General features: G+C 35.4%; 1 protein-coding gene across 1 annotated transcript in view; it reads left to right on the top strand.

Moving 5' to 3' along the window:
* LOC102804402 (uncharacterized) overlaps positions 1-14,177 on the top strand; it is a 44,350-nt gene extending 30,173 nt beyond the window's left edge. The window contains exons 3-5 of the mRNA XM_085507645.1: positions 6,435-6,797; positions 8,363-8,545; positions 8,722-14,177. Of these exons, the coding sequence (XP_085363771.1) occupies positions 6,435-6,797; positions 8,363-8,545; positions 8,722-9,098 (923 nt within the window). The 3' untranslated portion in view covers positions 9,099-14,177. The remainder of the gene's footprint in view (positions 1-6,434; positions 6,798-8,362; positions 8,546-8,721) is intronic.
* The last annotated feature ends 354 nt before the right edge of the window (positions 14,178-14,531 follow it).

Genomic DNA, 14,531 nt, shown 5'->3' with positions numbered 1-14,531 from the left:
CAATTATGAACGTAACCACAACTTAGCCTGACAAATCCAATTCAGGTAACCGTAACACAGCAAGAACTTGTCACTCTGGCCAAAGATTAGATGTTGTTGTTTCATAGTATGGGCAGATACCTATGTTGCATCATTGCAGGGTTTGTATGGCTGGTAGGACTGATTTATTTGTGATGGACGTTTGCTTCTTTGATTCTCTGATTATTAGTCCCCGTTCGGACTCAGTTTGAAAACGGGGACTTATGTTTTGACCTTCGTGTGTCCGTGTTTCCATGCATCCGTGCGTGCTTACCTGTATCTTAGAAATGCCTGGACCAATCACAATCAAACTTCTCACATACATCATACATGATATCATACATATGCACATCAATTTGTTTCAAGATCTGATTTAAGATGGCCGAATGGTGGCCATTTTTGTTCTAAAAATCATCAAAATCAAGCATTTCTCGGATGGATCTTGATCAAATTTGCTATATTCGTTGGACATTATAGGATCTTGATGCACATCATTTTGTTTTCAGATATGATTCAAAATTGCCGACTGACGGCCATTTTGTGCCATATCCCTGACTTGCTGTGACTGATTATGTTCAAATTTTAAATATTCATTATACATCATGTCATAGATATACAGATATATTGGTTTGACGATCCTATTAAAAATGGCCGAATGGTGGCCATTTTTGTGCTAAAAAAATCATCAAATATCAAGCATTTCTGGCATTTATTGATGGATTTTGTTCAAACTTGGTACATGTACATACCCGGTACATTAGACATTACAGGTTTCTGATGCATGTTATTTTATTTTTTAGATCTGATTCAGAATGGCTGACTAGTGGCCATTTTGTTTGACTGACTATGTTCAAATTTTATTAGCTCTGCTGTCAACAAAGTCGACACAGCGGAGCTGTTCATATTACTGATTGTTCGTCGTCGTCGGTTGTCGTCAACTTTACAATTTCAACTTCTTCTTCGAAACCGCAAGTCAGAATTTTTTCAAATTTGATATGCAAGTACCTTGGATGGTTCTTTCTCAGATTTGTTCATTTCATGTCAAAATCTAAAATTCTCTAATTTTGATGAATATTTTTGGTAAAAAGTGATATTTTCAACTTCTTATAAAAAACCTCAAGTCCGATTACTTTGATATTACATATATAGGTACTGCAAGTGGACCTCTCTCAGATTTGTTCATTTTGTGATGATATCTTCAATTCTCTAATTTTGGTGAATATTTTTGTCATTTTTGGTAAAAAGTAATATTTTCGACTTCTTGTTGAAAACCGCAAGTTCAATTGCTTTGATATTACATATATAGGTACTACATGTGGACCTCTCTCAGATTTGTTTATTTTGTAATGATATCTTTAATTCTCTAATTTTGGTGAATATTTTTGTAATTTTTGGTAAAAAGTGATATTTTCGACTTCTTGTTGAAAACCGCAAGTCCAATTGCTTTGATATTACATATATAGGTACTACATGTGGACCTCTCAGATTTGTTTATTTTGTAATGATATCTTTAATTCTCTAATTTTGGTGAATATTTTTGTAATTTTTGGTAAAAAGTGATATTTTTGACTTCTTGTTGAAAACCGCAAGTCCAATTGCTTTGATATTACATATATAGGTACTACATGTGGACCTCTCTCAGATTTGTTCATTTCATGATGATATCTTTTATTCTCTAATTTTGATGAATATTTTTGTAATTTTTGGTAAAAAGTGATATTTTCAACTTCTTGTTGAAAACCGCAAGTCCAATTGCTTTGATATATTATACATATAGGTACTACATGTGGACCTCTCTCAGATTTGTTCATTTTCTAATGATATCTTCTGTTCTATAATTGCCATGTGCATTGCTAACAGCGGAGCTATCTCAGCCGACAGGCTGCTTGTTGAAATATGACGTGGCCCTAAAAAGGGCCGGCTGTTTGGTTTGTGCTTCCTTAGAAACGATTCAAGCAAATCGTATGAGAGCCGCAAGCAAGTGTAGCACTCATTCGGCTTTAGTGTTGTCGACAATGAACTCGATGTTGCAATATTGTAGCAACCCGTACCTAGGAGAGTGGTTGAAATCACGTTATTTTGGCTTTATAAAATATTTGGTAGCAGCTTGCAAATCCATAACTGGGGCCAGCAATTTTGCAATGTCACGCCGAAGACTGCCAACTTTTTTACTATCTTTCATCACCGCAATTACATTTCTGCCATGAAACTATGCTTCTGTCGTTGGATAAAAAAAAACCCAAGCCCACCACAATATCCATATAGTGAGACATTCCAGCCGCCGGAACATGTTGAATGATAACTTTCACCGTGATTGATAAGCGTCGAAACTGATAAGAAAGCAATGTCACAATTTGACCTTTATGATGAAATACTAGTAGTGATGTCATTCTTAGCCAATCAGTAAAGCAGATGCATAAAGGTCAAAGATGATTGCCAAACAAAAGCATTGTGTGGCAGTGCCATCGCAGCGAAGCGACCCAATTTTTCTTGTCTCTTTATTGTGATTAGACATGGATGAAAAGTGCCAAGCTGACAGACTGCGAAATCCGTGGATTAAAAGTGTGAAGTCCAAATTGTGTGGGACGATATCGACAAACTTCAGGAAGAAGTTGTAGGGATTTTGTTTGACAGCTACAGTCACGCCAACTTGGACTTTGAAGGTTTTGAGTTTGTCGAAGATGGCAATGAACATACAAATAAAGATCTTTATTATTTTTGGTTTATTTGTCACATTATAAGTTTTGTTTTACTTCTAATGTTGTATATTGTTCATTTATTTCCGTTGCATGTTTTTATTTGCCGTTCTGTTCTCTGCAGCCGTTCGATCTGCGTGTTGCCAATTTTCGCAAATTTTCTTTTTTTTCGCCGGGGATATCCTGGCAAATGCCCACCCCTATTTTTTGGCAATTTACCATGTTCAGAACCCTGGGCTTATACCCGGAAAAATATGGTATGATGACTGCACACAAAATCAGAAACGTTCGTAGAATATCACTGGCATTCCCGCTCTATTCAATTCATTACAAACTGAGGCCATGCATTCAGAACATTTTATGATTGTTATTTTGACACCTGACTATGCCTAGGTTTTCAGTTATTCTAACTGTCTTCAGACATACCACCAAACTGCATTAATCACTATATAAGTTACACTCAATTGTGGCCCTTGCAGTTCACTAGCCATAGTGTTGAGGTAATCAGTCGGTGATGTTCATGCAACTTGTGGTTTTTAGCTGTATGGTTGAAGTAGTCAGTTGATGAACACACACTTACGTCCAGTAATTGCTGATATTCAGCATTGGTAACAACCAGACGTAAAACAGTGTTGAAATACATGGGGTGAATTGGCACCCAATTGTCCTACAAGCCACATGGCAACACCAGAACTGTGCCACACCTGCCGACAATCAGGTACTAGAAGTATTGTAATGAATGACCCTGAATTCTAGTTTGACAACCCCTTTATAGAAAAGGTATGGGCATTTCCCTAGCTTAATGATGGATGTGTTCGCTTTCTAAAAAATACAAAACTAAATAGCACAATCCTAGAACTATGAAATACAGAAAAAAATACATAGAAATACGTCACACTTATTCAAATTTATATCATGTAAAGGGTGGGACGCCATTGTATCTATTGAAAAAAGTTATTTTCAATAGCAGAAAACTGATTAATGATTGTTGTATGGGGAGCGTCAAAATTAACAGAATCCTATGTAAATTGAGAGTGGTATCCACCATCCATTGCAGCCAACACTTTTGCCAGCATAAAGATGGCTCAGCCAACTCTTATTTTATATTATTATGGAAATGGGATGGAAGTGTTACTTGACAAAGTGAGAGAAATGGAAAAAACAGTTTCATGGAAAAATTAGTCTACATGAATGTTCCACAACAAGTTCAAATAAAATAAAGCTAGCTTTAAGAATGGTTATTAATTAATATATTCCATGACGCTCTTTTATTTGACCATTTGCATCAATTTCAAGGCGACTGTTTCATCTTGGCATTCAAGTGGAAATTATCTTTTCAAATTAATCTGTTACAAAAGCGAAAAAGAAAAAAGAGTTATTGATAGGCAGAACTGACTGGGAGGTTGGGCAAAATGAGTACTGTATCACACTCTCTATTACTCGAGTTGTCCATAGTTTTGCCACTCCATATACAATGTTTTCAAAGCGCCCTGGTCAGATACATGTACACAATAGCGATATGGCTAAGACGCCATGTTCATTAGTGACGTCATTAACCAATGACCCCTGAGAGGCGAAATGACTCCATACAAAGAGGATGTTTGTCATCTACTTCACAGCCTGTTTTATACCTGATATATATAGGGCATTCTGCAGCATATACAAGTTGAATTCATTTGAAGAATTTATTCATAGACCTCAAATTTCATGTACAGAGTAAACAAAAGCAAGACCTTTGCTTTTCTTTAATGCTTAATACTTTAATGATTTGTGTGTACTCCTACATATTCCTTGCACAGAAAAATACTCAGAAATATGTAGTATTTCTGTGTACTCTCACCTTGCACAACAAATACAAAGAAAACATGTTGTATTTATTGTATTAGTACATCATAATCAATGCATATTCAAAGTGAGCCTACCTTGTCTTATACCAGATTCTGCCGTAAATTCGCTCATCTGAAAAATTGCCCTGGGAGGTTTCACGGCTGGTGGGCCCTTATTAGGGGTTCAAATTTTCAAAAAATTAACATAAAATATATTTTCATTGAAAAATCCACCTACGCCGATTTTCAACGCCGGCAGTTGGACCACCCAAAGCGAAAGACACTATTCAATTTATTAAATTTTATACATTTTGTTCTTGCTGGATTAAAAAGTAGACCATGCAACTTTCTCCTAAAAAATCACATTAACGAACCTCATGCGCCAAATACAATTATTTTGTTTCGTTTTATAACGAAAGTATATTCTAAAAAAAGTTTCAAATAAAAACAAACCAAACTGCATTACTTAGTAGGAAATGATCGCGGCAGTGCAATCCGGTCATGTTGCGTTTCACGGTTGTTGATTATTACCTAGTAATGGTTAAAATAACGTGAAAAAAATAAAATTTGTTGAATTGTTATGAAATGCAAATAAATTTCAGCTTATTTCATCGTAAGCGAATGATTCCAATCGCATTTTCAACACTCGATGCTGTAGAAATGAATATCTACCATGTTTTGACCTGGACGGTGTTCTTTGACCTGACAGGTCAAATTGATAATTTAGGTAGATTTGCAGGTTTGTGGGCACTTGGGAGTGACATTTTTTTTTTTTGCATTTTATTATCCAAACAGTCTTGGCTATAGACTGTTAAAGTTTTGTAGAATTGAGAATAGTGAAACATACTTAAAAGACGATTTTAAAATATAGATAACAGGTGCAAACATTCTCTCTTTTGAATGCTTAGCAAGATTTAGCAAGGCCGTACATAAATAATAAAAAAGAAGCATGGTGAAAAAAAGAAATGATGGGATCTCCATATTATGCACTATATTTATCTTTTTACAAAACGATAATACATTTAAATTTGGAACTGTTAAGCCATTATAAATATGAGCATTAGCAAACTTCTTACTGAGTGAATTGTTATGCAAATTAGCAATTATCTTGGCTTCTTTTTAGTGCACATCCCAGAACTTTAAAAAAAAATAGTTTCTAGATGCTTTGACCTTTTCACAAATGATTGACAATGTGTTTATTTTCAAAACGTCGTCGGGGCACTGTTTTTGGTTGAACAGTGTGTTAATTTATGCATAAACTTGAAGTAGTAAAATTTGAGCTGCTGCCCTGCAAAATTGACAACTGGTAGACAGTTTTCAAGACGGCACTTTCTTCATAGTAAACAGATGTACCCGTAAACCAATTTTGACAGGAAACAGAATCATGGTTTAGAAGCTTTTTTTTTTTAAATCACTTTTGACCAAAAAATGCACATTTTTGTGCATATTTCAAACTACAGTGTCCATACAAAAAGAATACTAACACAATTTTAAAATTCATACAATAAGCTTTCCGAAAATATATAGTTTGTAGGTTTCCTAATTAACTAATTAAAATACCTGTCAGGTAAACTGCATCTCTACCTTAACCAATGAAAACGATGAATAATGTGTTGGACGTGTTAAAATTACCATAGCTCATTCAAATATGTTTATGATATTGAATGCAGCACGGAATAGTCTGTGGGATTAGCTTTCTTGCATGCAGTCTGAATATAACAAAGTCTAAGTGTAGTTCTTCATTGGTGACTGATTAAACCTTAGCAGAAGCCCAGAGTGTGATGTTGTGTGATTCCTGCTTTATCAAATTTATTTGATGTGAACTTGTTGGTATTAAGTTGTAAATTGCTTTCTAACTAATCTTACTTCTCTTCTGCAACCCTTCTTGTAATAGTTAAACACATGGAACCTGTATATGCAACACCTAAAGCAGATGAGTCAAAACTTGATGACTACCATAATAATCGTAATTCTGATCATAAATATGACTATCAGCAAAAAGCATCTAGTGAGTATGGAAATTTTGAACAGCAGTATAAGAATAATAATGGACGCAATAACAATCTTGGTTACACAGACTCGCATAGAAGTCGTAACCGTGAAAAAACTGATGAAGCCAACTACCAGAAAAGTTACCATAATTCTCATCCTGACAACACTCATGACAAGATGGAACAAAATTACGATGCTCAAGACAATGTTGATAAAAACTCTCCTCCGCACGGTCGTGGCAAAGGAGCAGCTGAGCATAAACAAGGTGGTGATGGAAGAAAGTACTCTGAAACTGTTACTGCACCAGCACTACTTATTAACAAACTAACATCAAAAGTTCCCGCACCATCTGTACAATTGTATCATTATGTTTCCGAATATGATGCAAGTAATGATGGTAACTTCTCACTTCTATTGTCATTACACTGTGCTTATCACCTGGCTCTGTCTGGTTTCTTGATTGTGCTGGCATTTGTATTAAATTTTGTGTTAGTTTGTTAGTTCCAATTCCGTACACCTCTTTTATGTCCATCATCAGTAAGTCTGATGAATACATGTATGTATATATGTCTCTTAAAGTGTATCTATATTATTACAAGTCTCTCACCATATCAATAAATTACTGCATGCTGTAATTTTGTGGTAGTGCACAAGATATTTACACTATTTTATTAGGAAATGTGAATATGAAATGACAATGCACATGTTAACAAACAAAATTCATACATTTTGTAGCAAGAAAGTTTTACTAATTTTCACCATCTTGCTAAGTTCTGGGCTTCACACCAAATTGTTGGGTACAAAGTCTGCACAAAGACAGTGCACACTTTATGGTACACTTTGTAATAACATTGTATTATTACATGTATACATTTGTACATCTGTCACCGTAAGGCCATACGTTACAGCGTGCTGTAATTTTGCGGTATTTTACGGGGTATTTTCATTCTACCATATTAGAAAATGCAAATTCCAAATATGGAGTGATAACACGCATAAGCGTCCTCTAATAATAAAAACAAACACCACCACCACCAGGATTTGACCGGACTTCACACATAAGTTCGCTGATTCTGTTCTAAACATTTTGGATTTTGCCATTCCCATGATGTATCCTTGGAAGAAAAAGATGTATAATAATAAGGTTATTGCAAGGATTCTTCAAAGTATGCACTCAAACATGTACACAGTCGCATCGACCTCCGCTGTGCGTCGGTCAAGACTTTTGCTGTACTGTGCTGCATACTTGAAGGTATCCTCTTAATAACCCCATATTATGATATATCATACTAGGAGATTGTGGTGTATGCAAACGTTGCAAAGTGTGCAAAACCTCCATTGTATTCAATCAGAAAACAGTTCATTGATGCATAGCAGGGCTTGAACTTAACATTTTGCAGGCACAGCTTTTCTAAAAGTGCCTTAGGCTAAAAGTGAAATACATATTTAAACAAGGCATTCAGGTAGGGTGTCATCCTTGTGTGCATGTATAACTTAAATTTAATATTATTTTGTGTTATTTAGTAGTTGTACCATCTGCCAAAACTTGTGCTTTCATACTGCTTTTTCTACATATGCGCAGGCCATTATTTATAGAACTGTGATTTTTTCCATTCTTGTGTACTGTTATATCTTTTGACATTCAACTGCTGAATGGGGTTTATATAGAGGTCAGCATCTAAACTTTACCTGACCAAACTTTACTGTGAAGCTCTGAAAAACAACTCACAGATTTAATTTGCCTCTTTATACACTATACATTGTATGTGTTTGTGTATTATGATGTTATGATCTGGTACTGATGATTGATGTATACTATTTGTGTTCCAGATTATAGTAATACATGGTATTACTACACTATGGGTAATGGTGGCAACTATGATGATAATTACAAATATGACTATAAATCATATAATGATTACGAAAAGACAAAAGAAGGATACGAGAAAAGTTTCTCAACTGTGAAAACAACAAATCAAGAATCTGAAGATCCCTTAGACCATGACCAGGATGGTAAGACTTTTTTAACCAGTAAATGTTGATTATAAGTTAATTTTTGTACAGAAAATGTATATAATTCAACTAATAATGAAGAGGATAATATTAAATGTTTAGGTCCTCCATAATATGTCATCTGTCAAAATTTTTTTGCATTTATAATCAAATTGTGTATGTTATTAAATTCACAGATGAAGAAACAGTACAATCCTGGGAACCAACAACCCCAACAGCTGTGAAGGCCCAAACAGATAAAACATCTGACAAGGCCAAGGAAAACTATCCAATAACAAAGGCTGTGAGTGGTGCCAGTGTTAAACAGCCAACTGAAGCAGTTCAGAAAGAAATTCAGAACATGAGTGTTGAGGTTGATGCAGAATTAATCAGTAGACGAACAACACCAGAAACTAGTGTTATTTTGCCACTTGCTATTGGCCTTGCTATCACCCTTGTACTTCTTGTTATGGTGGCATGTCGACTAAGAATGGTTAAGCGTAAATTACGCCACGGCCGGCCCTTGGCAAATTCGCAAGAAGCAGATTATTTAATTAATGGTATGTATCTGTAATTGTAAAGAGAGAAAAATATGTAAATATTTATTGTAAGCTTATCACTTACCTGTATCAAATTGCGTCAGGAATATTACATTTCAAACAAAACAGTGTAAAATTTCAAACTAATCTAAATAAAATAAGAGTCCAACCTAGTTATATGCAAAGATAAAGGAAATAAAACATTTGTGTGTTTTTTTCTAAATCCATTTTTCAGGGTAGATTTACCTTTAATTCCACATATTTACAAGTTATTCCAACTGTATTTATTCTCTACCAACTCAGAGCAAGGTTTGGTTTATTTTCATTTCCTGTTATTATTTGACTGTATGGTAGGCAGTTTATTTTATTTTTACATTATTTAAGAAACTTCTATACTCATCGACTCTGAACCATATGTCTGTATATATTAGAATTTTGTCCTTAATAATTAACAAAAAGTGAGTAATTTCATTTAATGAATTCATGGCAATCATAAGTAGGTACATGTATGAAAAACCTTGAATGTTTGAAAGAAAGGTATGTTAGTAACTTTACATGTACAAGTATTCCAAAATTTGTACTTTATTCATCTAAATTTTATGTCTAGAATATTGAAAAAAAATATATACGTTGTTGTGATTGCCTGTACTGTTCGGAAGATATATAAGTGATGGTAACTAACATTGTACTACCTGTATTTTTACATTTGATTATTGTCCATTATTGTAATTTGATGTGTTTTGTATACGCCTAAATTCATGTAAGGTTTCCAAACAATTGGTTGAATTTAAACTTAAATTGTTTCTGCCTTAGACAAGAACTATTAATTTGTTAGACACATCTTTGAATACTGGTTCAGAATCTGCTACAAACAAAAATAAGCTGCACATAATTTTTGTGTTCTGGGCGAATATGGCTGTGTGTGGCTGCCAGGATGCTTTTTATATTAATATATCATGTAGAACCTTTATGTACAGCAGTGTACTATGTCTTGATAGTGATTAATGATATAGTTTGTCATCTGTAAGTCGTGTCTCAGCTGTCTGTGATTAGCATGTGGGGTTCTTCATCAAGACAATTCTGGTGGGTTGAGTAATGGCAAATTGAATTTAGTCACCTAATCTGTTGTTAAGTATTTCAGCTTATGCCTGTTTTGCAAAGAAGGGTCTTTGTGTTGAATAATATAACTTCAAGGATACTTCATTAGATGTCTTTTGAAAGTAGACGCTTTGGGTAGATGTTGAAGGTAGGCACTTCATTGGATGTTAGTAGAAGGTAGGCACTTCATTGGATGTTAGTAGAAGGTAGGCACTTCATTGGTTGTTTGTTGAAGGTAGTCACTTCATTGGATGTCTGTTGAAAGTAGGCACTTCATCAAATGTCTGTTGAAGATAGGCACTTCATCGAATGTCTGTTGAAAGTAGGCACTTCATTGGTTGTTTGTTGAAGGTAGTCACTTCATTGGTTGTTTGTTGAAGGTAGTCACTTCAATGGATGTGTGTTGAAGGTAGGAACTCCATTGGATGTTTGTTGAAAGTAGGTACTTCATTGGATGTCTGTTGAAGGAAGGCACTTCATTGGATGTCTGTTGAAGGTTGTCATTTCATTGGATGTCTGTTGAAGGTAGGCACTTCATTGGATGTCTGTTGAAGGTAGGCACTTCATTGGATGTTTGTTGACAATAGGCACTTCATTGGATGTTTGTTGACAATAGACACTTTATTGGTTGGTTGTTGAAGGTAGCCACTCATTTAGATGTCTGTTGAAACTCGGACTAGTAATACAACAGACTCGCAACGCCTATTGTTAAAGGTGTTAATCGGCTTAATTGAATATGCTATGTGTGCCACGTTGTGTAGCATTGGCATAGACACCGTCGAAGTTTACCGAACACTGGATATTCTGCACACTTCGCGCTTCTTCAGAAATTGCATATTTCTTCGTAAATCGGATCCGGACATTTTAAAAAAAACGAGAGATGCGTTCTGGACATTTTGACCTTTGTAGCTGTGTAAGAATTTTAAGAATCGACCAACAATCAGGGGAGTTACAAGTAACTGAATGTCTTGGTGTTTACCTGAAATAGTTTTTGAATATATAATGAGCAACTTTGAAACTATATTTCTCGCTGTTGCAGATTTTGCGGAAGGTTTCCAATATTTTTACAGAGAGAGCATATCGCTGCGTTTTGAACGATCATACCTCTTTGTGTGTTACCCGTTTTGTTTTCGTGTTCTCGGATGTCGAAACATGGGATAACTAGTGTCATGTACATGATATCTCTCAGCGTATCAGCGTGATCCGGTAACGGTAAAAACTGGAGGTGTGTTATTTTTGTCCCGTTCGACTTCATAGTACGCGATCTACGCGTTGTTCAGTGACTGTTTCAATTTTCTATTGTGTGTCAGTATTGTTGCTATTTCGAGTTTGACTGATTTTGTTTGACTTCCGTCATAGTTTTGTATAAAAAATAACCCAGTATATTTCTATTTATTCTTAATTTCAGGAAATTAAAAACACGAGATCGCTCAGAGAAATTGTCATTATATTCGTCAAAATGTTCTCCTAAAATAGCTTCCCACTCGTAATTATCGTCCTCAGATTTGCCAAATTTTTCCGTAAATGCCATTTTCGAAGTTCACTGACAACTTCTGTCGTCTATGCCACTTCCTGTCTTTATGTCTCGCGATGCATCGCTATAGTTGATTGTAATATGAATAGATCTCGCGTTATTTTGTGAGATCTAATGAAAATCTTGTTGCTCAGCAACGTTTACTCGGTACGATAAGAACTGATAACCTAAACAAACGTGGCACGCATTACTTTAAAAGAAAACGCCGCGTTGCGAGTCTGTTGTATTACTAGTCTGAGGTTGAAAGAAGACACTTCATTGGATGTAAAATGCAGGTACTTAATTGGATGTCTGTTGATGGTAGGAACTCCATTGGATGTCTGTTGAAGGAAGGCACTTCATTGGATGTCTGTTGGAGGAAGGCACTTCATTGGATGTCTGTTGAAGGTAGGCACTTCATTGGATGTCTGTTGAAGGTAGGCACTTCATTGGATGTCTGTTGAAGGTAGGCACTTCATTGGATGTCTGTTGAAGGTAGGCACTTCATTAGATGTCAGTTGAAGGTGGACACTTCATTAGATGTGAAATGCAGGTACTCCATTGGATGTCTGTTAAAGGAAAACACATTATTGATGTCTGTTGAAGGTAGGCACTTTATTGGTTGTTTGTTGAAGGTAGCCCTGCATTGGATTTCTGTTGAAGAACGACACTTCTTTGGATGTATGTTGATGGTAGACGTTTCATTGGATGTCTGTTGGCGGTAGGCACTCCATTGGATGTCAGTTGAAGGTTGACACTTCATTGGATGTAAAATGAAGGTACTTCATCAGATGTTTTTTGAAGGTAGGTACTCCATTGTATGTCTGTTGAAAGTAGGTACTTCATTGGATGTCTGTTGAAGGTAGGCACTTCATTGGATGTAAAATGCAGGTACTTCATCAGATGTCTGTTGAAAGTAGGTACTCCATTGGATGTCTGTTGAAGGAAGGCACTTCATTGGATGTCTGTTGAAGGTCGGCACTTCATTGGATGTCTGTTGAAGGTATGCACTTCATTGGATGTCTGTTGAAGGTATGCACTTCATTGGATGTCTGTTGAAGGTATGCACTTCATTGGATGTCTGTTGAAAGTAGGCACTTCATTGGATGTCTGTTGAAGGTAGGTACTTCATCGGATGTCTGTTGAAAGTAGGCACTTCATTGGATGTCTGTTGAAAGTAGGCACTTCATTGGATGTCTGTTGAAAGTAGGCACTTCATTGAATGTCTGTTGAAGGTAGGTACTTCATTGGATGTCTGTTGAAAGTAGGCACTTCATTGGATGTCTGTTGAAAGTAGGCACTTCATTGGATGTCTGTTGAAAGTAGGTACTTCATTGGATGTCTGTTGAAAGTAGGTACTTCATTGGATGTCTGTTGAAAGTAGGCACTTTGAAGCCAGGCAAGTGTCTGTCGAATGTGGTCACTTCATCTGGTGGTTGTTGAATGTTCTTGAGTGTTTGTTGATGGCAAGCCCATAATTAGTGGGTGTTAAGTGCAGGCACATCATTGGTCAAGGTGTTGTCTGGTGAATGTAGGCACTTCAATGGATGTATATTTAGGGTTGAAGACTGGCGCTTGTTAAAGTTTAAACACTTGTATAGTGTATGTTAAAGGTGGGTCGTTTATTGAGTGTTTGTTAAAGGTTGACCTTCGCGATCTTGATAGTTGCATATAGACTGCTTATCAAGTGCATGTTAAGTGTAGGCATTTTATCTGTTGAAGAAATCAGTGGTTCATTGAGCATTTTGAGCGTTCATTGAGCATTGATCACTATTAGCTTCTAATGAAGGTTGGCATTTATTCCGCCGCACAGAGATCAAATCTGCAAAACAGGTGACTGTTGAAATATGGCAAGTGTTTGCTATAAATGGGTAGCCGGTCCTGTCCATGTTTTGGATTTATTTTGTAAGTATGTTATGTAAATTTTTAAGGTTCATCTGCCATCTATGATGATGGTAAGCAGAATATCTGCTTAATCTGTTGTTGAATCAAGGTTGTTCAACAGATATGTGTCACGAATGTTGGCTATTATGCTTTTGTATTGTATATAAATATCTGTCTGTCTGTCATTAAACAACTTATGCTACATTATGTGTAAGAATTAGATGCCGTTTACTTGGCATTGACTGATCATTGAGCTTATTTTGTAAAAACATGATAATTCATATTAAGAAATTTTCAGCTTCTCACTTATTTTAATGAGATTTCTGTGCAAAAAAATTTGAGAATTTAACCACTGATGCCAAATAAACTGCATCTCTGCCTTATTAATTAATGTTTTAACTTGTTTATTGTAGCCTGAGTGTTATGTTTTAGTGACAAATTAAAATAGAACAGTGTCAAAATGTATTTCTATGCAAAGTAATTCTTTGCATTAGGTTATATTTTACATACGTCAATGTCTGATGAACTTGCAGTGAGAATATATGTTTTATTATTTTTATTTTTATTCAACTGTAAACACTGCCTATTATGTGTAAATATAGTTCTGTTCTCATAATAACTATTGAGCATTTTCCTTGTTAAGATGGTAGTATATTTATGATGAGAATGTCGCCTAGATATCACTATACATTTTTAAGTTGTTGACTCGTGGTTCACATACATTTCTCCTCAATATTATTTCTTCATTGCACTGAGTGATTTTTAGCTGGCAAAAGTAAGTATTACTTTATGCTGTTCCACTGAAAATTCTCTGTCCTACTTTGAAGAAGTAGTCCCTTCATATAAATTGAGTTAAATAGAGTCCTGTGTGAGATTTACATTTATGCATATATTATAATTTCATATTAAATTGAAAATATTCAAGAAGTTCACATAAATTTGAAGAAACTGACCACTTTATAACCACTTAAAG

Source organism: Saccoglossus kowalevskii, chromosome 2, assembly GCF_978046115.1.
Source record: "Saccoglossus kowalevskii chromosome 2, keSacKowa6.1, whole genome shotgun sequence".
Lineage (NCBI taxonomy): Eukaryota > Metazoa > Hemichordata > Enteropneusta > Harrimaniidae > Saccoglossus > Saccoglossus kowalevskii.
Note: the sequence above shows the minus strand (reverse complement) of the source record. Positions and strands in the feature narration are given on the sequence as shown.